The 26545-nt window shown below is 50.4% G+C and overlaps 1 protein-coding gene and 2 long non-coding RNA genes across 3 annotated transcripts in view; 1 reads left to right on the forward strand and 2 right to left on the reverse strand.

Annotated features, from left to right (window-relative positions):
* Positions 1-21114, forward strand: ADA2 (adenosine deaminase 2). Its single transcript, XM_053978349.1, has 10 exons — positions 1-143; positions 1117-1442; positions 3724-3949; positions 10498-10708; positions 13598-13725; positions 14769-14859; positions 15163-15271; positions 16203-16360; positions 17174-17376; positions 18032-21114. Exons 2-10 carry the CDS (start codon positions 1130-1132, stop codon positions 18138-18140), a joined length of 1548 nt encoding a protein of 515 aa, XP_053834324.1. The 5' UTR covers positions 1-143; positions 1117-1129; the 3' UTR covers positions 18141-21114.
* The window catches only part of LOC128807784 (uncharacterized), a 20770-nt gene continuing 1851 nt past the window's right edge, over positions 7627-26545 (reverse strand). Inside the window, exons 2-3 of the long non-coding RNA XR_008437271.1 lie at positions 11574-11635; positions 7627-8957 (exon numbers count right to left, since the gene is read on the reverse strand). This is a non-coding gene — a long non-coding RNA (uncharacterized LOC128807784). The remainder of the gene's footprint in view (positions 8958-11573; positions 11636-26545) is intronic.
* On the reverse strand, positions 22608-26324 carry LOC128807783 (uncharacterized). Its single transcript, XR_008437270.1, has 3 exons — positions 25650-26324; positions 24969-25545; positions 22608-23095 (listed from the first exon to the last, which is right to left on the reverse strand). It is a non-coding gene; the product is annotated as an uncharacterized LOC128807783 (long non-coding RNA).

Raw genomic sequence — 26545 nt, forward strand, 5'->3', positions numbered from 1 at the left:
CGCACGGCCGGGACGGACCCTGCTCTTTATCTTTCTCCTTATCCGGGCTGGGACGGCGCTGGCTCGCCGGAGGCAGAGCCGCTCCCCGCTCGCTCGGGCAGCGGCTGCGTGAGCTCTGGATGCCAGGAGGAGGAGAGTTGACAGTAAGTGAGTCAGTCTCACCACGGTTAAGATAACACTTTCTTGGGGATGTTTCCTTTTCTAAGCTCAGAGCCAGGCCTGGTAGGGGGCTGCATCCACCCCTGCTCTGTTTGCTCCCCAGCACGCCTTCAACCCCCAGGACCCAATAAAGGGGCTGGGGATGTCTTCGTGGACCTACAGGTGGAGGAGAGGCTGGAAGGAGAAGACACTTGCACAAGCAGGGCCTCTCTATGTAATTCACACAGGCTTATTTCAAAATATTGAGCCCTTCTCCAGCCTGTTTTGCTCTTGAGAGATTGGCACAAGCCTGGTGTTGAAGGATTATATTGCAGTTGTGATTTTTGGGGGGGAGGGAGAGCTCAGAGTTCACATGTGCCTGTCTCCTGTGATCTCTTACTACTCCCATGGTCTCACTTCCATCCCCTTTCCTCTGGCATTGCAAGGAAAGGACCCACCTCTGTTACTGCAGAGAAAGCCCTGGGTTATCCTGCCTGTAAATTAACCCTTTGGATAGCTGGAATATACTAAAAGGGAGCAACAGGATCTTCTCTCAACGGGAGGGAATCGGGATCTGATCAGTTCAAGCCAAGTCCCTTACCTGGACATTATCAGCACAGCCAGCACCTTGGCACCAGCACATGAGAGCTCCCTCCTAGACTGCAAGCAACATCCTGATCCCACCAATCCCCCCTTCCAGGGCTGGGCCTTTGCCTTACTGCACGATGTGCTGCCAGTGTGATCCAAGGAGCAACATCTCTTCACCCTACCCAGCCTTGCTGTGCATAGTCAGCACATTGGGAGTGTGCTGATCCATTAGCCCTAAATTCAGGGGACATTGGTACCAGGTGTCCCTGCCAGTTCTGAGCATCCCATTAACCCGCTGCCTCTGCAGGATGGGCCAACAACTTGGCAGCCCATTGCCGAGGTGCTCCCTTCTGACCTCTGCTAATGCCTCAGTCTTTTCTCCCTGTCAAGGTGCAGCTCTGAGATGAAACCTCCATCTGAGCAAGGCATGAGGCTGGCATACCTTCTCCTGAGCCTGGCTTCCCTCTGCCTCCCCATCCCTCTCTGGAAGGACCGGGACTCCCTGATGCAGGAGGAGAAAGCCCATCAGACAGGTGGCAACTTGGTGCTGAGCAGGCAGGAGCAGCAGCTCAGTACAAAGCTCGTAAACCTCAAGAAGAAGGAGGTGGAAACAGCCATAACGACGGGACAGTTTCCTCCAAGCATGCACTTCTTCCGGGCAAAAAGCCTCATTGATCAGAGCACGGTGTTCAGCATCTTAAAGCGCATGCCTAAAGGTAGGCTTGGCTTAAGGAGTCTCATCTTACTCATCCTTTCTCATCTTTTGCTTTCTGAGCTGGGACAAAACACAGGATGTGGGAGACAAGCTTCTGAGAGCTGTAAATTGTGCTCATTGGGCTTCAGGAAAAGCCCTGACTTTGAGCTCAGGGTTGGGGTAGGGGGAGAGAGGAAGAGGGGGATGGATTGGGTGAATACACATTTCCAGCAATTGTGGCATTTGGTTTAACTTACAATATGGATCCTTAAGCTTTCAAGAGTGGAGAAGGGACAGAGGAAGCAAAGACAAGAAGAAATGACAGACATCCCCATTTGCTCAGCATGTTCCAGCCAGGGCCTCTCTTTTTCCCACATACACATTCCATGAACAGGCTACCAACCTTATTCTGTATCTCAGCCAAAAGTGTTGCATCCCCCAGAAAGTGTTTCTGCAGCAGACCTGGAAGTGTGCTGGAAAGTCTGGGGACACTAGAGGAGGAAGGGGCTACCTCTAACACTGAAATCTTTATTTTCTTTGCTTGTTGTGTACAAGTCAAAGCCTGTGTACTCCCAGCACCTAAAGTGAGCTTATAAAAAGGAGAGAGAGCAACATTTTTACATGGGCAGGTAGTGACAAGACCAGGGGGGTCAGAATTGAATTAAAAGAGGAGAGATTTTGATTAGATATTAGTAAATCTACTCAGAGGGTGGTGAGGCACTGGAACAGGTTGCCCAGAGAAGTTGTGGCTGCCCCATCCCTGGAAGTGTTTATGGCCAGATGGGATGTGGCCCTAAGCAATCTTCTCAACTTCTCCCTCCCAGTCTCCGCTGTGGGATGGAGATCCCAGTCTTGCAGCATCCCAGTCCATTACCATAAAGAATCAGTGTGTCAGAAATGTCATTGTCCTTTCATGGCTGAATTGAACAGTGAGAAATTTAAAAGTACTTCCCTCTTCACCTCCAGTATCATTGATACCAAGTGGGAGACAAAACAAACAATTAACTCTTTTCAATCCAGGCAATGTTTAAAGGGGCTCTTGGATTCTTTGCAAGGGCTGTAAGCTTTTAGGGCCAAGATCACATCCTTGTAGCTGTTTGAGGAGGATTTGATCAGAGCCTCTGGGAGTTCCTGTTGTTTCAAGCACAATTGTAATGTCTGTTGCTGCTCTCATAGGGAAGAAGGTGACATTGCCAGCCAGAGGAGGGTCAGACAGCTGCAGCATGCCCAGTCTGGTGCACCAGCTCTGCTGAGAGCAGCAACCACAGCTCCTCAGCATCTTTACAACCAGACCCTCTGCAGTGGGAGATCATAGACATGAGTCTATATTAGATTAGTCCACTATAAATTATAGTCTGGAACGTAATCTAATGTCAAATACATACCAGTCTTGTGTCTTGTTCTTGCTGTTCATGTTCTCCCTTTACCCTTAAGGGCATCAAAGCTATTTTGACTAAGAGGTCTCCCCTAGACTAATAAAATGCATATCTAAGACTTCAGCTCTCACAGTATCTTCCCTTTACAAAGGTGAGGCATAGTTCAAGCACCAATAACAGCAGGAGTCTTTGGAAAAGGAGAGATTTCAGCAAGATGAAATGGTAAGGAAGGTGAGCATACAGAGGATGCTTCCTGTGCCAGGAAAACTGGCAGCTGCCCACATACTGCACAATAACAGAGTGCCCCAGAGGCCCTTCGTGCTGGCCAGCAGCAGATGTACAACGTAAGCAAGCATGCTTTTGATAAGGCACAGAAGTAAATTGTACTTCTGCATCCGAGTGCAATTCCCCAGAGTAACGTGGTCTGGGATTTTGGTGTATGCCAGAGTTCCAGAGAGTGGAAAGAAGAGACACGCACTAGACACAAAAATTGAAGCTGGGATCCAAACAGCTTAGAGACAGAGCCTTGCTTCAGGTGTGCTTCAGCCAGCATGCCTTGTAAACTGCTGCCTCCTGTGCAAGTTTCTCTTTAAGACAATGGGGCCTGAGCCAGCTCACAGCAAAGTCTGCCTGAAAGACCTTCAATAACTCGGAGCATTTTCCATCCCAGTGGAGAAGCAGAGCTCCCTATTGATTTCCCCCCCCCGCCCTGTGCTCCCAGGGAGCTGTCAAGCTCTGCCTGCCCAGTGTCTGATGTGGAGGGACCACATCCTCCAGCCTGGGGGAGGCAGAGCAGCAGAGGGAGAGTTCTCTCACAGCCTTCTCGGAGCATTTCCAGACACCCCCGGATGGGCAAACAAACTGCTCCCACATTAAGCCTTCTTCCCGGCTGCCTGGGCTCATCAGGGCGTCCTTGTCCCCCACCAGGTGCTGTGCTCCACCTGCACGACTTCGCCATGCTGAGCGTGGGCTGGCTGGTGTTCAATGCCTCCTACCTGCCCGACTGCTACATCTGCTTCACCCCCGCGGGCTCCGTGCGCTTCCGCTTCTCCCGGCCGCGCCCTGCCCGCCCGCCGCCAGCCCAGTGCTCCCAGTGGCTTCTGCTGGACGCCTACCGGGGACAGCTGAGGGACGTGGCCGAGTTTGACAGAGGGTGAGTGGAGGGGGGGGTGGCCAGCCTGTTGGAGCTCCACTGTGCGGCCAGCGGGAGCATTCTGGTCCGGCTTTCCCTTTCGCTCGCTGCTCCGCAAGTGAGGAGCTCCATAAGTGAGGAGCTCCGTAAGCGAGGAGCTCCGTAAGCGAGGAGCTCCGTAAGCGAGGAGCTCCGTAAGCGAGGAGCTCCGTGTCTAGGGCTGTGCACGTGAAAAAGGAAACGGCGAGATAAGAGCTTGAAGGCTGCAGCATTGAGTACACCGGAGTCAGGGAGCATAAAAACTGAATTTTTCTGTGCACGCTCGCTCTGGTCCTCAGACATGCTGAGGACAGTAGCTGAAGTAGATTTATGAGACCTGTCTCCAACCCCCCTCAGCACCCAGGCTGAATGGGCTCTCAGTGTAGGACAGGGCTGCACGGTGCCTCATCCAGTGAGGTATCCAAAAACTGGGTGAGGAAGCCAGGTAGCTGAACAGGCTCTCCCCAACAGCAGAAAAGCCCTTTGCAAAATCACTGTTTTGATTCAGAGCAAGAAGTTGGGCAATTTACGTTAATTATGGCACTAGCAAAACCTCTCAAACTTCCCAAAACAAAACCCAACCCAACTGTCCCTCCAAACAACAAACTTATTTTCTGAGGCCTGCCTTTGAAACCCCACTGGCACCCAGCACCTGGAAGCATGAGGCACTCGTTGCCAACAGGCACCAGGAGCTGTGGCTTGCCCTCCTGGTCACTGGCTGAGCCAAGGAACCCCACACACGGGACCCCTGCCTGGTCTGGGGCTCCTTCCCCTCAAACACCCTCCTGCTAACAGAGCTTCTGCCCTTGCAGGCAAGGCTCCTGCAGTTGTCCAAGTGCTCACACCTCAGCTGGTCCCCCAGAGCATCACTCACCCTCCTGCAGGAGCTCCCTTCCCTGCAGGCAGCTCCTGCCTTTACTGCTGGCAGCCTTTTATCAGGGCTGGGCTCGTCTGAACCACCTGGCATTCATTCACTTACAGGTGGCTGGGAAGAGCCTGGCTCCCTCTCCAGCCAGTGGTGATGGGAAGACAGAGTCCTATCTCCCCATCCAGGGCTGTTGATCCCGGGACAAAGCCCTGCTGGAAAGGCCAAGAGGAAGCATGCAGCTCTGCCGTGGTGTGTGGGGGGCTGGAGAGAGCACGCTAAATAATGCATGAAGTCAGACACTGAGCGATGAGGACAAAGGAAAATATTGAGTAGCCATCCATTCAGAGGGCACTGCTGTCCGTGGCGCTCCGGGGCCTGGGGTCTGCAGAAAAAAACGTCTGGGGTGTCGTGTAATCACAGACAGTATTGCCATGCCAACACACAAGGAGAGGGCTGGATTAAGGCAATGCAGATGACCCTAATTCCAGCATTTCCGAAGTGAAGCTTGGTGGGTTTTACTGCAGTGCTCTTCAGTGAGGTTGTGTGCTCTTAAATAGAGAGCTTTTAACTCTTAGTGAGCTGGTATCCCCTCCACGTGGAAGCTGTCTGGGCTCTGTGCCCTGCAGTTCTGGGAAGGAGGTCAGGTTGGGAAGCTGAGGAGCTTGTGGCATTGCCTTCCCTCCCCAAAACCAGCAATGGGCAGGGCACAGGGGTCTGACTCTCCAGGGCATCCACCATCCCTCTCTTATGGAAGTCCAGAAGGGAAGGAGAAAGTGCCAGACCCTGGGCTCTTGACCTTTTATATCCTGAGGCTCAACTGCCCTGACACATCATGGATGAAATAAGATCCAGTGAGAAGTCACCGATCTCTGTCTTCCAGAGAGAAAACTGGTTCCCCATTAGCTCCCTTCCATTTCTGCTGGGAGTGATGAGGAAGGAAAGATGACAGCACCAGCTCTCTTCAACCACACCAGGAGACCCATAAATAATGTGCAGGAGACTGGGTTTTGAAACAGCTTCACTTCCTTAAAGCACAAGCAATTCCACTGGGCACTGAGAAGTGTCTCAGGAGCAGCCCTTCATTGCACTTAAGTTGTGTTTCCATGGCATGATGCCACTTTCTGTTCTGGCAGAGGCTGAAGGGCAGGGCATCCTGTGTACCCTGTACACCTGGGTGACCGGGGCTGTGCATTGTGTGGCTCCCTCTGTTCCTGTGTGGAAACACTTGTTTTCAGAGGCAGTACTGCCACATTCCTCTTCTTTTGTATTTGCCTGACAGTGTTTAGTGGCCACAAGTCAGAGCAGGGCTTCAGAGTGGCAGGCGCTGCACAGAGCCTCAGTGCAAGGGTCTCCTCAAATGTGGAGGGGAAACGGAGGCAGAAGCCAATGAAGTGATTTTCCTCAGCAAACATGAGCCTGAGCCAAGAACAAACTTGGATCTCTGGCGTCCTGGGTGCTCACTTATCCATTTGAGTATGTTGTCCTTCATTTCTTGCCCTTCTGTGCTCATCACCACAAAATCACAGAGGAGTCATTACGCATAATGTGCAAACACACCAACAACAGCCACACTGAGGCACTTCCCCTCTATTCTCATCTAATCCCTGGGCACTAGTCTAGGGGTTAGGAATGTTTTTGGCCGTCTGGAAATAGGTCTCTAGCCAGGAATAGGCCCCAATCTGTTCTGCTTCTCAGTTTCTGGAAACTCTCCCAGTCTCTTGAACATGTGCATCCCAGGCTACCTCTCTCCTGCGCTCCTCTTTGCCCTTGAGCACTGACAAGCTGAGAGAAAGCAGATGTCAGAGGAAAGAACGGATGGATAGTTGGGTGGTTTCAAGGAAGTGTCAAGGGAATATGGCAGCAGGGAAGGGCTCTCATGCAAGACAGGGTGGATCAGCAAATGTGAAGGAACAATGGAAATGTTTCGAGAAGCTGCACCTCTTTCACCTTACAGCATTTCTGACCGGGAAGGGCTGGAAGAGAGGGGAATCTGCAAGATTTTTTTTGCTGCTTGCATTTTTAGGTACATATACGCACGTGCACGTGTGTGTGTTTGTGTGTGTGTGCTCTGGAAGGGACTCCTTTTGTTTGTTTCCCTCAAGAGAAAGTCTAATCATTCCTATTCAAAACACACATCTCATGGGCCAAGACCCCAGAGTATTGTGTTACTGGTGAGCTTCCAAAAGGATGCTGTTAGGAGAGCCAGGAGACCACAGGCCAAGGGACAGTGAAAGGAAGGGAATTTTGCTTTCCTACTTAAAAGGAAAAACAATCCTCACTTATTTTCTTCACAATCAATTACGATACAGGAGAATGCCATTCTTTCCCTCAAGAAGCAACATAATGGCTGCCATCTCCAAAGCAAGAGCATGCCCCCAGATATTTAGGGAAGCAGCATTGACATTCCAGATATTTGTAAAATACCACTGCACACCCCCCACCAGCAGCACAGGGACTGAGGCCATGCCCAGCAGAGCTCTCTATCACCAGGATGAAGTCATCTGTGAGGGAGCTGACACCACGGCCGAGGCTTCAGGGACAACTCCCCTGGGCACTGGTGGCTGCCCGGGCTGCCATCACCTTCCCCTCTGTCTTCTGACTGCCTTATCTCACAGAAAAATAGGGCAGTGTGTGCAGTGAGAGGGGGGAAAAAAAGGAATAAAAATCCACTACAGAAACAAAGCACTCCACTCCCTCTACAAGTCTCCCCTTGGGGAGAAGAAGAGGGGATGAGAGAGAGCGAGAGAAAGCGAATGAACCACATGTGACAGATGTTAGTCACACTATTTAATGCACCACTGGAAGACATTTAGATACTACGGTGAGGAGAGGGGCATAATTACCCATCGAGAACAGAAAAAGGAGCAGGGAAAAGAATGCCTTTAAAAACAAGGCAACAAAACCTTTCACTTCTGTATTACATAGCACAGGGAAGGAAAACGGGGAAAAAACCCAAGAAAAGAGGAAGCAAACCCACAGCTGAAAAGAAATAATCCTTGGCTGGTCATTTTAGCCGTGCCCCTTTGGGCATATGCGTTGCAATAGCATTGTTCAGTGCATATATGACATGACATGGAAGGCTGTTTGTAGTCTGCACCTGATCACTGGTGAAGGCCCATTCCAGAAAAGAAGCAAAAAATTAATGTATTTATGAAGCTTTGCATGAGCTACTGATGGCAAAAGCCCCCAAACCCTTAGGAGATTATCTGGTGATCAAGGATGGATCACTATAATGCAATAAATCTTCAACAGTTGTAAGGATCAATAATCAGTCTCAAAGGGAAGGGGATTATAAAGAGAAGTACAATTTGATTTATGTGCTTTTAGGAGCAGGGTGGTGTGGGGATTTATCGCTGTTTCTAGCCCAAGAGCACAGGCTAAGTAAACAACAGCGAGTTTGTACAGCCAGATTTAAAGGCAGGAGCAGAGCCCTGCGTGCGCTCATTGCTGGAGGAGCCGAGTTCTCACAGGACAAGGGGAGAAAGTGGTGGGAGCCCGACTAAGCACCCATCCTTATCTGAAACGGAGCTGCCTGGAGTGGCGAGAACGGGCTTGCACGGCCTTTTGATCCACGGGGAGGTTTTTCCCTGGGCGCTCGCAGCGCCGGTGGGAACAGCCCCGCTCGGCTCCCGGCTCCGGGCAGGTGCCGAGCTGGAGGGGAGCTGCCCTTCGGCCGCGAGGGAAGGGGAAAATTCTCCTTCCCCCAGCCCTTCCCACACGAAACCTCCCTGATGAGCAGCAGCACACCCTTTCTGCCGGCGGCTGCCCCCTCCGCGGCTCCGGCTGCTGGATCAGCGCCTTCGGGATGCTCCCGACTCCTGCATTCCTGGTTTCTAGGGAGATGCCGTGGTGTCTCCGGCTGCCGCCTGCTCCTCGCTGCCCGCCCCTTCCGTGGTCCAGCTCGGTCTTCCCTGGTTGCATGGATTACTGAACAGTAGCTGGGGTTGCCCAGGGTCCTGCGATAATGGCACCAAAGCCCCTATTGTAATGCATGGGAGGGCAGAGCCCAAGTTGCTGTGGAAACCTTAACTCTGAATTTTCCTGACTGCTGAGCACTTAAAAGTCTCATCCTTAACAGTAGTAGCATCTCTTTTAGGTACAGGTTTGCTTCTAAAATAGTTCCTGGCAAAGAAATTAACAGAGTGAGGAAGAAATGAAACTGCAGGCCCTGGAAGAGAATCCTTAGAGAGTGAAACAGCAGGCAAATCCTGGGGGAACAGGCTCTGTTTTATGGGCAGGATGGAGGGATTCAAAAGGCATATCTGTCCAGGATGTCTTAGTTTATGAATTTGGACCAGATCACATTTTACATCTGTAGGGGGGCTGTGGGGGTTTAATTCCATCCACAGCAGTGTCCTGGATGAAGATAATAAGATCACAAATCAAAGCCACACCTCCCATATAACAGAGCAGAGCACTGCACGAGGATGGGGGCCAAGACATCAAACAGGAAACATTATTAAAGATCAGTAGCTGTTATTGAGGGGAAACAATATACCCAGATGAAAGCTGAAGCATGGCTGAAGGTATTTCTGTCTGAACCTGCTTAGCCCCTGACACGAGATAAGCATTGGGCCAGCAAGAAAACATCTGTAGGTTTCTGTGATGGCTTCCATTTGTCCACCCAGGAATGAAGTTAAGCACCCCTGCATTGCCATTTAGACTTTGCCCACTGGTAGGAGAAATTTATTAGGAGCTGCTCTTCAGGTGGAAGAAGGAAGGCTGTTGCCAGGGGCAGGGCTTCAGGTGGGATGAAGGCTATCAGCTTGCCAGAGGATGGTGGTGTGGCACAGATGCCCACCTGTCCTAAATGCAAGCTGTCACCCACAATTGGATATTCTTGCAATTTACTGGCTCCCTTAAAGTCTGCTTGATAAAACTACCCACTGTCTCTCTGGATCTCTGAAAGAGGCTTATATGCCAGCTGAGTGTATGGAGGAAATAAATACATTTCCATCACTCTAAGGAAAAGCCAGGACTGAGATTCTTATCAGCAGTTTCCCTGAAGTAGCTATCAGCAAGGCAGGTGGGGCATCAGGTTTGTTCTCAGTGGCTGGGAAAAATGATTTCTGATTCAGAACTGTCTTCCCCTTGCTTTTTTTTTTTTTTTTTTTGGATGGCATATTTTGACAATACAAAGGTCAAAATATACCAGGACAACTTATGGGCTCAGCAAGCAGGTTGGTGGTGGCCCAGTACATGGCATCTCCTGTAAACTCAGTCTGCCCTTCAGGTGCTGAACAAAGGGCCAAGTGTTGTGACTTCCATTGAAGAGTCTCGGGAAAACATATTGTCTGCAGGAGTAATGTTCATGCCTACTTTCAGATTAGGGATACCCTGGGTAGCAGAGTATAATTGATATAAAAGATTTTCAAATTATGGATACTGTGGGTAGCAGAGTATAACTGATATAAAAGCACCATACTTGCTTTTGTAACTCCGTTCCTTGAAAAAGGGACGGGGCAGGTTTTAAGCACCTACTCCTACCCTGCTTACAGCTCAACATGTATCATACAAATTCTGTGCCAGGCATTAGAGGAGTAAATACAGGTGACAGAAAAATGACCTGAATGCTTCCTAGTTGCACCAGTCACTGTTGTACTGCAGTGCCAAACAGGCTCTGTTTGTTCTCCTCATTCCTTCTCTCCTCCCTTTTCTATAGCTTGCTGAGAAACCTGACCCTGGTGACAGATGCCCCTGAGCTGGCCTACCCTTCTCAGACTTCCATTTGGAAAAGATTTGAAGAAGTCTTTCTCATTGCCTCTGGACTTATCTGCTATGCACCTGTGTTCAAGGCCTATTTCTACCAGGGGCTGCTGGAGCTCTATGAAGATAACATACAGTATGTTGAGATAAGAGCTATCCTGCCTGCGGTACGTGGGGTTTGGCTTCTCTAGTGATCTTTTAAATCCTTATTTCTCCATAACTTTTCTCAAGCCCTATCTTGAATTTAGTTTTTGGATGTTTGCATACCTGCCCTTCTAAGGATGCTGGAAAACCTTGATCGTATTCAAACGTCTGTCTTGGAGATTTGCATAGGCAAGGGCTTGAGAGATTCTTTGTTCTTAATGGCTAAGGGGGGTACCTGCTGTGACATAGGCTCAAAACTACACTGTACAGTCACACTGGGAGCTGGGTCAAACTCTTGCTCATTGGGAAGATGTAGCTCAGTTTTGTCTGCACCAGAATCACCTGTTCTGTGGCAGCTACTCTGAACAAATGTCCTGTCTTGGATAGAGACTTATTCTGGAATAGTTACCTTATTTTAAATCCTCAGCTTATTTCAGAACAATTACTCTGAACAGGTGAGTCAATCAATTGGCAGAACACCAAACCTCCCACAATCTGCAGACAACCTGAAATTTTGGCTGTGTGTATGAAGTATGAACTGCTCCTTTCATTGCTATTAACACCAAAATCTGGTAATGGCTCAAGCCTTTCTCCCTGCGTGCCACCCAGAGCTGGTCAGGCTGTCCTACAAACCCACCCTGCCCAAATGCCTCCCCAGGCACCAGCAGACCACACCACCCTAAGTGTTCCCATGTCCCCAGTGACAATTTTGTCACTGCAGACACACCTTTCCCATGCAATTCTCCAGCCAAGCTCCATGCAGGACTCAGTGGGGGTGGGAGTTCTATCAGTCTATTGTGCCTGAGAGGAGAAGGATGTATTGCAAAGGGAAAAAAAAAAAAAAAAAAAAGGACGTGGAGAAGTCCACAAAGTTTACGTGAGTCTTACTTTGCTGGGGGTTGCCATAAGCCAGTTGATCTGAATTCAGCCACCACCTGTCTTTGGGGTACCTGGAAAGAGAAAATAACAGCAATGTCAAAATGCCTGTGAGGCAGCGTGAGCGCTGGCGTCCCCTCAGGCCACACAGCTTTCCAGGCCAAGAGTATCTGCCTTGATACAAGTGCGTGGGCCTGACTGGAAAATACCCTGCCTTTACCATCAGCCCTTAGACACGGTTGTAAGTCCTTTTGAAGAGAGGCTTGGCAGGGAAGATTTGCTTCCCATCCAGCTCCTGCTGCTGGCAGCAGCCATGGGAGCCTGCAGAGCCCTGGGGCTCGCCCGCAGCCGGCAGCTGACGTGCTGTGAGCTCCAGTGCTGTGAGCTCCAGAGCTGTGAGTGCCAATGCTGTGAGCTCCAGTGCTGTGAGCTCCAAAGGTGTGAGCTCCAGAGCTGTGAGCTCCAGAGCTGTGAGCTCCAGTGCTGTGAGCTCCAAAGCTGTGAGTGCCAATGCTGTGAGCTCCAAAGCTGTGAGCTCCAGAGCTGTGAGCTCCAAAGCTGTGAGCTCCAGAGCTGTGAGTGCCAATGCTGTGAGCTCCAAAGCTGTGAGCTCCAGAGCTGTGAGCTCCAATGCTGTGAGCTCCAAAGCTGTGAGCTCCAGAGCTGTGAGCTCCAATGCTGTGAGCTCCAAAGCTGTGAGCTCCAGTGCTGTGACCTCCAGCGCTGTGAGCTCCAATGCTGTGAGCTCCAGGCAGGCTGCCTGCAGCCTGGGTACCACGGCAGGGAATGCCAGGAGCCGTGGCCATGCTGGGATGAAGGGCAGCATGGGCAGTGAAGGGACAGCCAGGCTGAAGCTGGGGTGAGAGGGCAGGGAAATTCTTCACAGGGAAAGTCAAGGTGAGCAGGGTGTGACGGGAATAGCAAGATGCTCGTGTGGCTGGAGATCCTCCACAAGGCTCGGACAGCAGCGCTGAGGCTGCAAAAGCTCTCCTTGCAGCAAAGCCTGCCAGAAGCGGCCCCTGAGGTAAAGTAAATGAAACTGGGATTTAGTGTGAAACAGCAAACACTGTGGAAAAGCCCCCTAAGCCCAGCTGTGTTTGCAGATTCAGCTGTGTAAAGTCTCACATTCCCATGGGCTGCAGCTGGGGAAAATTCCCTCTGAGCATCTGCTGCTGGTGCCTGCAAGGGGGACATCACATTGTGACAGGGTGTGGGGCTTTGCGAGGGGCATCCCTGCAAGGGACAGCACCAGAGAGGAAGTTAGGGGGTGAAGTGGAGCAGTTGAAGGCTGGAGGAGAAAGGTGACAGAGAAAAGAATGGTGAGAAGGGTGAGAGGAGAACTGATGGAGTGGTTTCAGCTGCTGTCCGTGAGCGACTGCAGGCAGGGCCTTTGTGGGTTAGTATCAGTTCAGGGTCTCCACCCCTGCTGAAATCAGGGCAAAAGCCCTGAGAACAGCTCTGGTAGAGAGGAACCTCCAGAGCAAGTTGATGAGACAGAGCATGCCAGAAAGATTATTTTTCCCATTTTGCAGCCAGAGACCTGGGAAAGCATGGCAAGACTAAATGACTGACTCAAGGTCATGAAGCAAACCTCTGGCAGAGGGGAGCAGGAGCCCAGCTCAGCTGGTAGCTTATGGAGCTCAGCCATCGCGTGCCTTGGGGCTGCCTCAGCTGACAGATTGCCACTGCAAGGCACAGAGCATGTGTGAGCCACAGACAGCTGGACAAAACACTGCAGCGCTGGATTCAGACAGGAGTAAGAAGTCACGGTCTCCTCAGGGCTCTCAAGGGCGTTTGCTTGCCATGTCTGAACACAGAGAAACTTGTATCACATAGGAGGGGGGAAACCCACTCCTTGGTTCTTGCCAGCTGGTAGAGGCTTGAAGAAGGAAATATTCTGCACAGATTTTACTGCTTTTGTTTCCCTGCCCTGTTCTCAGGACCACAGCACTCTGCTTCTCCCAAGGTTTTTGTCACTTCATTTCTCCCACCTTCCAGTAAAACACCTCTTCTAACTGCTCCTTTTCACGCTGCAGGTGTACGAACTGGATGGCACCAAGCACAATAAATCATGGTCTGTGGCAGCCTACCGGGAAGTGACCAGGCAGTTCGTGAAGGAGCACCCAGACTTTGCCGGAGCCAAGGTTATATTTGCGGCGCACAGGTAGAGGCAGAGCAGGGCTAAGAGCAGCCGTGCAGTGTCGGAGGTGGGCAGAGGGCTGGGAGAGGCAACGCTGGGCCGGAGCGCCAAAGTTGGCCGGCGACGTCCACGTGCGTCGTTAGAGCCGGGCGTTGACTCTGGAGACGTTCCCTGTGAAAGGCTGAGGGTGACAACCCATCTGTGTGGGTCTGCCTACGTGCCAGAGGAGTGCCCGTGAGCCCTGGGAGCGGGAATGAGCCCGGGCAGGGCTGCCTGTGTGCGTGTCCACGCCGTGCCTGCTCTCCTCCCAAGCCTGGATGCACTCCCCTGGCCCGCAGACACCGAAGCAGTGATGGCAGTGCCTGAGTATGGGCACTCGGTGTGGCAGGGGTCCCCGTGCAGCACACGCTGCTCCCCTGCAGCCCCTGTACGGAATGTTCGTGCTGCTGCCCCGGGCAGGAGGGCACAAGGCTGCTCTCCAAGGCAGCCAGATGCCATGAAGTCATGTGAGGTGATCCTCAGCAAGTAGAGCAGACCTCTCGGCAGCACTGACTCGCTCTGGTTTGGCACAATGCCCTCTCCAGTTCAGAGCTGGCTTGCCTCTCTGGTCAGCTTGAGTACGGACACGGTCTGCAAAATGCACCGAGAAGTTTAAGTCTGATAGGGCTAGAAGAAACCTAAATGTAAAACTCTCTTGAAATGCAGTTACTGCCTCACCTCCCAGCAAAACAGCCGGGAGGAAACAAAAAAAAATTAAACATTTTCTCTCCACACTGTTGTGTTCCCTTCCCTGCTTGGTAAATGGGAAATCCAGTGAGTTAGACAAGCATGCCTCAACACAAGTGACAGCAGGGTCTAGCCAGGCATTTCCTGGTCATTCATGGGTTTTGTTTCACAATATCAATTTTCTACTGCTGTTCCTCTAGAGACCTGAAGTTGGTTGTCAGATTCAAGGGCAACTTGCATTTTGGAAATACCCCTGGGGGCCCCATTTCACAACTCAAACCCTGAGAAGGCAGGCCCATGGGAGTCAGCTTCTGCAGCGCTTTCTCTCTCTTGCTCTCTAGGATGCTGAATGTTTCCCAGATTAAAGAAGCCATCGTCACTGCCATGGCACTCAGAGCCCGCTTCCCAGACACCCTGGCAGGCTTCGACCTGGTAACTGTATTTCTTCTGGGGCTTCACATTAACCCCTGGTGATATAACCACATATATACCATGGCATATGTTGTATGCCAGAGCCAGAACCTCCGCTTTCAGAACACTGAAATCAGTGTTAATGAATTGCAAATCCTCCAGCTAAGGATTTTGTTCAGGGTAATTGACAAAATCCCCTGAAAGAATCAGCTCCCTACCCCACAGCACTGTAATTTCAGCACAGCTGGCACCTCATTTATATAGAGCTGAGAGTCCCACCATCTTCCCAAGCGTGCTCAAAAATACCTTTCTGCCTTCCCCCAGGTTGGTGATGAGGACGAAGGTCATTCTTTATGGGACCTGAAGGATGCCCTGACCATCCCATATTCCATGGGGGTCAACTTGCCATACTTCTTCCATGCTGGGGAGACTGGTGAGCATGAGAACTCAAGGCTTGTTATTGCTTTCAGAGGCAAGACTGAAATCTTGCAGAGAGCAGAAGCAGCAAGCCTGGCTTGCTTGCTGGCTGTATCAAGAGGATGTGAGTGCATACACATGCACATAACCACTTTCCCCTGTGCTTCTCCCCATCTCAGTTTGGGGCTGTGGCATTCCTACGTGACCCCTCCCTGCTTTTGACTGTAGGTGTCACATTGCTCAGCGTCTTTGACCTGGTGTGACAAGGAGTCACATGTAGGAGTTGTTGCTAGTAGCCATTTCCCCCTTGGAACAGCACTCACCTCCCATCCACAGCAGCAGCAGAGTCCCCCAACCATCATTTTACATTTAAAGGTGAAATAATGTTTGAGCCAGACTCGAGTCTTAAGTGAACAGGCTTATCAAAGGAACTGATGTACCCTTCATTCCTGGGGCAATGTGTTACTGCTGGCAATATATTACTCAGTCTGCATTGGTGGGATTTATCCTAACCAGGAGAGCCGTGTGCCTTGTGTGTTGCATGTTGACATCAACACAACAAGTCTGGTTACCCTGGGCTCCCTTTATAGCCACAGGCAGGAGCGAGCACTTCTAAGCCACAATACATCTCATTCTAACGCACAGGCTACTCCCCAGTAATTGTTACTTCTCTCCATTGACAAGTAATGGAGTCCAGCATAATTAACTCAGCTGCAAGAGCAATACTGAAACATCTAAAGCCAGGTGAGATGAGTGGGTATCTCTGTGCTGGGCAACATCCTGAGCAGATTTAGATCCCTGTTTCACTGAAAATGCAAGTGGAAGCTCTGAGCATGAGCAACCCTTTCATCTCACAAATTGGGACCTCTCTTAACAAAATCATCTAGCAGTTTGAGAAGCTTTATTTCCTCACAGCACTGCAGTGACTCTTATCTGTCTCTGCTCAGACTGGCAGGGCACCTCTGTAGACAATAATGTGCTGGATGCATTGCTACTGAATACCAGCAGGATTGGCCATGGACTTGCTCTCATTAAACACCCAGTAGCCAAAAATTTGTCTCTGAAGAGGGATATTCCTGTAGAAGTCTGTCCCATCTCCAACCAGGTATGTTGTGATGTGGCTGGGTCACTGTAAAGGGGTTTACCATTGCTGTGAGGGTCAGCTGGGGGGCACCTACAAGTTTTGATACACACAGGCTGGCTTAGTTTCCTTTGCAGCACCTTATGCTGCAGTTTGATATGTAGATATACACTGTGAATATATATAAGGCTTGTAATGCCAGTCAGAAAAAAAAAAAAAAATTAAATTCCTGTCCAGAGGAACTCGTGAAGGCAGTCCTCCCTAGTGGAGATGAGGCCTGGAGACACAGAGGTGCCTTAAGAGACATAATTGAAAATACTTCAAAGCCAGGAGGGCCAGAGGCTGACAAGCTGCAATTGTAACAGGAAGTCCTTGGTTTTGCAGAATTTATAACCAGTGGGGACTCTTTTGCAGCACATTAGCATGGTGCCACTGTCCCCTGCATGCAGCAGAAAGGACACTTTGGGTGGAGATTTACTGGTGTAAGCCTTGAGGGAGAGAACCCTGATACCAGCCCCAGACACCTCAAGCTAAGCACCACAGCAAATGTGTGACCAAAAGACTGTTCCTGAATTGCTCACAGTCAAATTGTTCTAAATAAGCACAAGTTATTCACCCCACTGGACTTGATTAAGGTGGTTTATTTAAGGAATTAATCTCCCTGTACAGTCAGTGGAGACAAGCTGCTTCCTCCTGCAGCAGTTCAGAGCGGAAAACATTCTGAACAGTCCTTTGGAGCCTGTCCCTCCGTGACCACTACCTGCTGTCACAGGCAGCCCTGGCAGGTGCCAGTGTGACACAGCTGCAGCAATAACCTGGCGTGGTGCTGTCTCCCAGGTCCTGCTGCTGGTAGCTGACTTGAGGAGTCACCCTGCAGCTGACCTCATGGCTGAAGGGCACCCCATTGTGATCAGCCCCGACGATCCCCCCATCTTTGGGGCAAAGGGAGTCTCTTATGACTTCTATGAGGTGTTCATGGCCATCGGAGGGATGAATGCTGACCTGAGGACCCTAAAACAGCTTGCACTCAACTCCATAAAGTAAGTTCATCACCTCTCTCACCTTGTCATAGTAATCATAAGGAGACTATCAGCTTTCCCCCCCTTGCTTGCATTTGGGTTTTGGCCCCAGAGTCTCCTCTGCCACATGAGCTGGGCTTCTGTCAATCCAAAATCTCCTCTGTGTGTCTTGTCCAAAGGCAGGCCACAGGGAGCCCAGAGGCTCCTCTGCCTGTGTTCTCAAGTGCCTTTCTCTGACTCCATGCCCCAGTGTATTCCTTCTTTTCCATTCTTTGTGACCTTGCCTCCACCACCTGGTTCTGGATTTGGGAGAAATTGTATGTCTTTGTATCACTTGTCTTTTTCTGCCAAAATTTGACTTGCTGCAGTGTTTGCCATGACTCATCTGGGAAACACAGGAAAACAATTAGCATTTTGTTTGTGTGTGTGTGCTTAACCCCTTTTTCTATTAACTGGACAGTTCTGAATGTCCAAAAAATAGTTTGGACGTGATGCCCAGGGTCTTCCTGCAAATTCCTTGGCTCCTGCCTGTTATATACCCTGTTACTCTGTGTGGTGCAGGCATGTCCTGCAAGGGTTAATCTCTTGCTGCCTCCTGCCTTTTCATTTCGGTGCTGCTCTTGAAATAGCTGCCCCCTTGTCTCCTGCCTGACACTGACTTTCCTCCTCCTCACAGATACAGTGCCATGCTACCGGATGAGAAAGCCAAGGCCAAAGAGCTCTGGCAGAAAAAATGGGACCAATTTGTGGCTGACCTCTCTGATAGCTTTCTAAGGGAGCTGTAGAGAGGACAAGGCTCATCTCAGAAGGCATTTGGCAAGCTAGAGTGAGCCAGACTGATTGCTAAGAGGGAGACTGCTTCTTCCATGTGACCTGAGCAGATGAATGGACGTCAAAGTCTCACCTGGCAGCGGGCGACTCTGCTAAGCCAGGCTTAATGGGCTTAAAGCTAAGAAGGAGCTGCACTATCCTGTGAAACTCATGGACTGGAGGTAAAAGGGAGCAGTGAGCCTTTAGAGTAACCACAAGAAATCACCCTGCTCAAGAGAGTCAAAGTAATTAAAATTGCCAATGACCAAATCCTGACATCCTTTTTCAGGAAAAACATGCTTTCCAATTAGAGTCAGCAGGAGATCGCCAACATGAGGATCTCTAAATTTTGCCTTATCATTACAAAATGCAGACCTTGTCCGGAAACAGCTAAGACAAACATCCAACCATTTGGGCCACTGACCTTCAAGAGAGCAAGGACTGAAAATGACTCTTGTTATGTTTAACCCTGGGCCTGCTGCCAAAATAGCACTGCTAGGTCAAAGAACCAGTCATAGGTCTGATGTCTGCTATTTCAGGACCTACCATGGCTGGAAACAAGCTGGTGGAACTTGCTCCCAGAACATTTAAGCCTGGTTGCACAGTGATCATAAAGCCAGAAGAGAGATGCCTCAGTTGCCAGCAGTTTTTTTACTACAAAATCTTTTCCTGTCCTCTGGTCAAAAGGAAGACAAAACACACTTCAGGTTGAGTCAAAAACATCCTGGCTTCCCAGACCCAGCTTGATTAAAACTATCCCCCTGCACAAGGCTGTGTTAACACAGACATTTATAGGAAACACCTTTTGGTTTCAGGGAGTTTCAGGGAGTTCCACTACCAGCCTTGCTGAACTCATCGTGCAAATGTGGCTTTATTCAGCCTGTCAGAGAGATTTGCACCTTGGTAGAGAACTGCTGTGGATATCCACAGGGCTCATTTGGACCTCTGTGGTTTCCAGCTCCTTGGCAAAAAAAAAAAAAAAAAAAAAGAAAAAAAAATCCTACAGAAGAAATAGTCTCTTGACAAGCTGATTCCCTGTCTTAACATCATCAAAAATATTAGAAGGAGAACTAGTTGCAGGGAGACTAAAAAAAAAAAAAAACAGAACAAAACCAAAACAAACAAACAAACAGAAAAAAGAAATCTTAAGCAGATTGCTAAATAAATTCAGAAAAATCTTTCAGCTCACACATGCCAAGCATGCAGCCAGGATCAAAGAGCATCTTTCCCTGACTTCAGTACAATCATGCTGGTTTGCATCAGTCAAGGGAGACTTGACAAAAGTTCCTGCTGAAAGACGTCTCCCTCCTCTGAACCACAGCCTTGCAAAGGCTGTTGTTTCCTAATCTGACCAGCCTGGGCCAATTGGCTCTCTTTATGCTTTCTGTTAATTGTCTCAAGCAGCTTGGCCGTAGTGTTTATTTCCACTGACCTTGGCTGGAGCACCTTAGCAGGAGGCAAACACACTTATTACAGAAGTGGATCAAGCTGCACAGCCTGCATGCCCTGTGTTAAATTGCCCACAGCTCACAGGCTGCAACTTCATCTCTGGTTATCCCAGAGAAAATAAAAACCAACCAAACCACACACACACTACAAACCCCATCGCAGAACACAAATAAAATCACAACAAACAGCAGGTGTGTGCATTGCAGAAGGCAGCAACACAAACCACAAAAATGAAAGAGTGAGAGCCCAGTCACACCCCTCACTAACTAGGGGGGGGCTAAGTGCCTTACACCCCCAGCCCTTTTCAGCCACAGCTACCTCTACTCCAGCTCTCTCTGCCCATGCCCCCAGCATCTTCCTCTGAAGCATCCTGATATTTTTGCAGACTGACCTCTCCTGGGCCTTGATACAGATTTGGTCCTGGGAAGGAGTTTTATACTGGAGGAGTAGCCAGAGCAGAGCCACCCTCCCTCCTCCTGCATGGGTGTTGCATACAGAGCTCAGACTAAAGTCCCCAGGGTAGGCTTTGGTCATGGCCAGGTTATAAATGCTGGCTTGGGGAGTGCTTTACTTGTAATGCTGCTGAGGAGAACCACAGCAAACGAGCAGAATAGCTGCTGACCAGCAACCCCAAGCCCTGTCCCTCTCAGCAACCTGATCTTTCAGCTTTGCTATATGTGGATGGATTAATATCTTTATTTGCCATGAGTTGATTCTCCCTTAAATAAGCCTCTTTGCTGCCAAGGTGAAGCTAATCATTACAGAGCCATTGTGGGAGGAGCTGAGCTCCTCAACACACAGGTTGATCCATGCCCCTTCCTCTTCTACCACAGCAGAAAGCTTTCAGCTCTTCCTACAATGGTCTCTTGAGGTCCTGAACCACTTTTTGGTTACCTGTAGTCCTCCTTTCTCCTCTTTAAATGCAGTAGTTGCAGGGCTAGATCTTCCATTTGCCAAATGCTTGCTGGAACCAGTTTATCTGTTGTGTCCAATTGGTTCTTGCTTTCCTAGGAAAAGCCTGTTGTGCACATGGTCATTTAGGTTTCTGCAAAAATCACAGGGGTTTAAAATGGCACAGGTCTGATGCAGCCCTCAAAACTGGGAGTGTGGCAGAGGGAGGGCCAGCCTGCCTTACTGCTGGGAATCTGCTCTTCCTTGGAGTATGTCTTAACTGGGAGAAAGGTGCAGATGGGGAAGCCCAGGCTGCATCCTCACCTAACTCCAGGTGTGCAGAAAAGGAGGGCTTTAGGCTGGACCACAGCAGTTAAAAAAGATCAATTCATTCAGCTCCATTCAAGCTTTGGGTAAATTTGGCTGCAGGGCTTCACTGAGACTTGGCTTTTAGCAGCACTATTCCAAGGGTTTTGCTGCCAGTCTACTCCCTTTTGCCCAGTACCTTGGCTCCCTGCTCACATTTGTTGGCAAATACATCACATATAATGCTCTCTTGCTTGTCTCTATCAGAACATAGTCTATAATTAAATTTTCAAACCTGTCTCAGTCATGGGGGTTATTTTTCCCTTTTTTTTTTGGCTCCCTGTTAAAAAGAACAGGGGATACATGGATTTGATGGGAGGTTTTAATCTGGAACATGCCGTGGAGGGGGATGTCTCACATCACTCAGCCTGGAGTGATCAGGGAGCCTGAAATGCCTTCTCAGCATGCTGCAAAGGGCAACTTGATCTGTGGAGCTAACACAGTGTTAAGCCTGAGTCCTGGCCAAGACACCACACAGGTGCCCTGTTCCCCCTTCCCCAAGCCCCACAGTAGCTGCATGCAGCTCAGGGCTGTGTTTTGACACAGAGACCACCTGACAGACAGGATTTGCTCGCCCTGACTCTCCTCCCACTACAGTTTTGTACCATCTCTGTGGTGCTTACAGCAGGGGAAAGTAAAGGAATGACTGAAGGTCATTCAACCTCCTTTTAGCATGATTTTAGGAAGGGAATAGAGGGAAGTGAGGAGAAGACTAAATGATCAGCCCATTCTTTTCAAAGAAAAGTGAATTCTTTTCAAATAATTGCCTTGTGGAGCACCAGGTGGCTACAGGGTACAACGTGAGGCTCTTTGCCCAAATTACTGCTGGTGGGCATGGGAAGAAAGCACCAGCTTGAGAGAGCTGAGATGAAAGAGGAGGAGGCAGCCACAAGGGTGGTGGGAGGCTCAGTAGAGCAAACAGAAAGAGGCAAAAAGAGCCTGCTTCAGTCTCCATCCAGACTCAGGAGCAAGGAAGGAGAGTAGAAAATTCATGGAAGCTCCTATTGCAGTTACTTCAAGCAGCCATAGCAATACCTAAAGCCTTATGGCTGTTATCTTCCCCATCTGTCACTCCCTGTGGCCTCTTCAGGTTCAATTTGTTTAAATGGGAGGTGGATGGAGCTTTGTTTGCAGCACAAGTGTTTGCTGCAGAGCATCCTAGACTGCCTTTGGGGCAATTTAGAGGATGAAATGTTTGCCTCCTGGTCACTCACTGCCAGGAAACGGCTGATCCAGCACGAGTTGCTGTCAAAAATCCTGCCAATAAAAACAGAGGAGCAAAGTAAGTGGTTGAAAACAGAGATAGGCCCAAGCAAGCAGCTGGATCTATCTGTCATGTGAGCCTCCATCACTGCAGTGGGACTATGCAGGTGCCAGATGCTAAGCAAAGCCCTCTGGCCATAAAACACGGGCCTGCAGATGCGTTTTCCACCAGCTCCAAATGATCAGCCTGCTTCAGGTTTTCTTCCTAAGTCTCTGAATTAGCCTCTTCACAGGTAGCAGAAGGACATTTCTTTGGTCAGAAACCTGTAGCTCTAATTGGCTCAGTCGTTAATTCCTTTCTTTCCAGGCTTGCAGCAGTTGCAATCACAGCAGGTCTATCGAGTGTTTTCTGTGCACTGAGGGACAGGCAGGTGAAGGGTCTGGCTCTCAATTCTCCTGGTTTGTCATTTTTATCAGGTTGTGTCCTCCCCCTTGGTCATTACAGGATAAGAAAGGCATTTTACTTTATTTTCTCAACCTTTAGCTTGTCCATCATTCCATGAGCAGGCTGCAGCATGGGAAGAGGAGAGATAAACCGTGGGGGGAGGGCTGGTTCAGGCCATTAGAGCCTCTGCAGTAAGGAAAGAGATGGAAGGTATGGCTGCATTCGAAGGGCATGTGAGAAGGTCAGGAAGAGGGGAGTGATGACAGGGCTGTGAGCCCAGGGAAAACAGAGCTGCAAAGTTTACACAGGGACCCACGGGAGAAGGCTGTGGGCAACTGCCTGTTTTGCTTGTCTTTATAGCGAGCTCTGAAAGGGGGCGGGAGACATCCAAGCACGGTGTGGACAGGGGAAGAAAGGGGAGTCTCCTGTGGGCGGTGTGAGAGGGGCACACAGACGATCCCTAGGGGTATTTGGGGTATTTGCTGCCAGATGTGCCTGCAGAGGAAATCACGAGGTCCGGCCACGCACAGCGGGCGGAACGGGAAGCTCCAAGCAGACACAGAGATATTCCCAGCGCTGGAAGGGGAAAAGACACAGCGAGCATTCAGCACAGGGATGATGGGCTAAAGCCTGCCTGGGGGTGCCGGGGCTCAGCAGCCTCTGCAGGCTCTGCACAGTCCCCGCTGCGCCTGCCAGGCTCAGCCCGTGTCGGTTTAAAAATAAGCGCTCCAGCCTGTTGGGACAGCCTTCCTTGGAAAAACCAACCCGGCAGCGCCGGCAGCCCGCAGGGGCAAAGCGCACGCACACTTCGGGGACACCTCTCCAAGGGCGGATAGCCCCAGAGTCCCCTTGGGAGCAGAACAACGCGCTCCTTTCCCTCCCTCCGGCCAGACCGCTCATCCCCACCCGCATCCCCCGTGCCCGGAGCCCCCCGAGCCGGGGCGCAGGGGAGCGCTGCGGGCCCGCCCGCGCCGTGGAGCAGGAGCGCCTCCCGCAGGGACGCGCCGGGATAACAACCCGCATCGGGAGGATAAAACCCGCACCCCCAAAACGCCCACCCCCAAAAAAACCCAGATCTAAAACCCCCAGCCCCAAAGCCCTCACCCCCAAAAACCCCACCTCTAAAACCCCCAGCCCCAAAGCCCTCACCCCCAAAAACCCCACCTCTAAAACCCCCAGCCCCAAAGTCCTCACCCCCAAAACGCCCACCCCCAAGAACCCCCACCTCTAAAACCCCCACCCTCAAAAACCCCCAGCCCCAAAACCCCCACCCCAAACCCTACCCCCAAAACCCCCACCCCTAAAATCTCCACTTCTAAAAACCCCACCCCCGAAACCCCCAGCCCCAAAAACCCCACCCCTAAAATCCCCACCTCTAAAACCCCACCCCCAAAACGCCCAACCCCAACCCCCCCAAAACCCCCACCCCCAAAAAACCCACCCCCAAAACCAATCCCTAAAACGCCCAGCCCCAAAACTCCCAGCCCCAAAACCCCCAGCCCCAAAAACCCCCAGCCCCAAAAACCTCACGCCCAAAATCCCCACCTCTAAAACCCCCAGCCCCAAAAACCTCACGCCCAAAATCCCCACCTCTAAAACCCCCAGCCCCAAAACCCCCACCCCCAAAAACTCCACCCCTAAAATCTCCACCTCTAAAAACCCCACCCCCAAAATGCCAGCCCCCAAAACCCTACCCCCAAAAACCCCACCCCTAAAATCCCCACCTCTAAAACCCCCACCCCCAAAACCCTACCCCAAAAAACCCCATCCCCCAAAACCCCCACCCCCAAAACCCTCACCCCCAAAACCCCCACCCACAAAAACCCCTACCCCCAAAACTCCCAGCCCCAAAAACCCCACCCCTAAAATTCCCACCCCCAAAGCCCCAGCCCCAAAAACCCCTACCCCCAAAAACACCCACCCCCAAAACCCCCAACATGTCCCCCTCTCTGCCCTGCCAGAACTCTTGAATATTTAATACACAAAATTTTTTTCCTTTTTTTAGCAATGAAATCTTCTCTGCGATAGGGAACAGGCTGGATGTCTCTCCCAGCTCTTTTGCACGCCTCGGGAACGGAGAGAAAGGGGCAAAAGTATCCCTACACTTAAAATAAAAGGCACTGACAGACCCCAAAAGTGCAGTTCAGTCTAGAGGCACCGAAACCAGCAAGCAAAACAACCCGCCTAACTTGCAAGTGGCTGTATCATTAAAAGGCCATAAATCCACGTTAGCAAATACCCTAAGCAGAAATCACAGCAAATCAATCACATTTTCACTCTGCCTGGAGGGACCGCCTTGGTGGATGGGTGAGAAGCACTCGAGACAAGGCTCCTGTGTTTGTCATTAATTTCAGAAAGTCTTTGCCTCTCTCTCTGACTATTTTTCATCGACAGCCAGGGAAGGTGAGGGCTGGAGGCCTCTGGTTTGTACATAGTTGAGAAGGCACACCTCAGAGTAGCTGTAGCTGGTTTCCTTGTGCTGGTGGAAGAAGGTTTGAAGCCCAGTTCTTCATGCAGCTAAATATTTTCAGTAATGTCTCCAAGGCCAGCACAAATTTTGCCAGAGCAGGATGAGCTGCAAACACTTCAGAGAAATTAAAGTGATCCTGGCAAATTGAGGAAATTACAAAAAATAAACGGTAGGTAATTCAGTTAAGGCAAAAAGCACTTAAGGAGGAATAACCATCTGTACAAATGTATATCTCTAAATTGCCAGTGCTTTAATAGCTCTGCAAATAGGGCTCTGGGTGTTAAAGTGGGTCAAAAAGAAATTAAGGTTGGTGTTCATGGCAATGGAAGCGTAAAAACAAACAATTACACTGTGTAATTGATGCCTAAAGTCATACGTGTTAAACCTGCCCTGTGGAGGGACTCAGGAGATCCTAAGCCCAGTCAGAAAGCAAACAAACATTGTTTCATCTCCATGGATGTGAAATGAACCTTTTACTTTCCCCAGGTTTGGAAGCGCCTCAGCTGAGTTCAGCACCAAGATTTCTGTTTCAGGTTGCAGGAAAGAGGGACGCAGTCTGTCAGGGCAAAAAAAGTGACCAGAGTTTTAGAGAACCTTATTTATCTGTAGGAAAAAGGGTTTTCATAGGAAAGGCTGAGCAAAGGCAGGGCAGCAACTCACAGAGTTCTTAAGGTTGGAAAAGACCCGCAAGGTCATCAAGGTCATCCAAAGGTCATCCAAACTAACTGACCACCACCCTGTCAACCAGACCATGGCCGTAACTGCCACATCCAGTCATTTCTTGAACACCTCCAAGGATGGTGATTCCACCGCCTCCCTAGGCAGTCTGTTCCAACACCTGACCACGCTTTCAGTGAAGAAATTCTTCCTGATGTCCAGCCTGGCACACCTTGAGCCTATGTCCTCTTGTCCTGTTGCTGTTGCCTGGGGGAAGAGCCCGACCCCCACCTGGCTGTGCCCTCCTGTCAGTTGTAGAGAGCCATAATGTCTCCCCTGAGCCTCTCTTCCAGCCCTCAGCTACTCCTCATAGAACCCCACACCCTTCACCAGCTTCGCTGCCCTTCTCTGAACTTGCTCCGCACCTCAGTTTCTTGTAGGGAGGGACCCAGAACTGGACGCAGCACTCGAGGTGGGACCTCCCCAGTGCCGAGCACACAGGGACATTTTGACGCTTGAGCGCATCCAGAGGAGGCAACGAGGCTGGAGAGGGGCTGGGAACACAAACCCTGTGAGGAACAGCTGAGGGAGCTGGGGTTGTTTAGCCTGGAGAAGAGGAGGCTCAGAGGTGACCTCATTGCTCTCTACAATTTCCTGAAGGGAGGTGCAGACAGGTGGGGTCGGTCTCTTCCACTGACAGAACAAGAGGACACAGCCTCAAGCTCCGTCAGGGAAGGTACAGGTTGGATATTAGGAAAAGATTTTTCACCGAAAGAATAATAAAGCACTGGAATTGTCTTCCCAGGTAGAATCACCATCTCTGGATGTGTTTAAAAAAAGACTGGACGTGGCACTTGGTGCTGTAGTCTGGTTGAGGTGTTGGGGCACGGGTTGGACTG

Source organism: Vidua macroura, chromosome 5 (genome assembly GCF_024509145.1).
Source record: "Vidua macroura isolate BioBank_ID:100142 chromosome 5, ASM2450914v1, whole genome shotgun sequence".
Lineage (NCBI taxonomy): Eukaryota > Metazoa > Chordata > Aves > Passeriformes > Viduidae > Vidua > Vidua macroura.

What these genes read in the sequence shown, in the direction of transcription:
- ADA2 (XM_053978349.1), top strand. Translation starts at nt 1,130, where the DNA reads ATGAAACCTCCATCTGAGCAAGGCATGAGGCTGGCATACCTTCTCCTG. An exon ending in CTTCCATGCTGGGGAGACTG is followed by an intron (nt 15,272 to 16,202) that starts GTGAGCATGAGA and finishes GTCTCTGCTCAG; the next exon opens with ACTGGCAGGGCACCTCTGTA. An exon ending in TCTGTCCCATCTCCAACCAG is followed by an intron (nt 16,361 to 17,173) that starts GTATGTTGTGAT and finishes GCTGTCTCCCAG; the next exon opens with GTCCTGCTGCTGGTAGCTGA.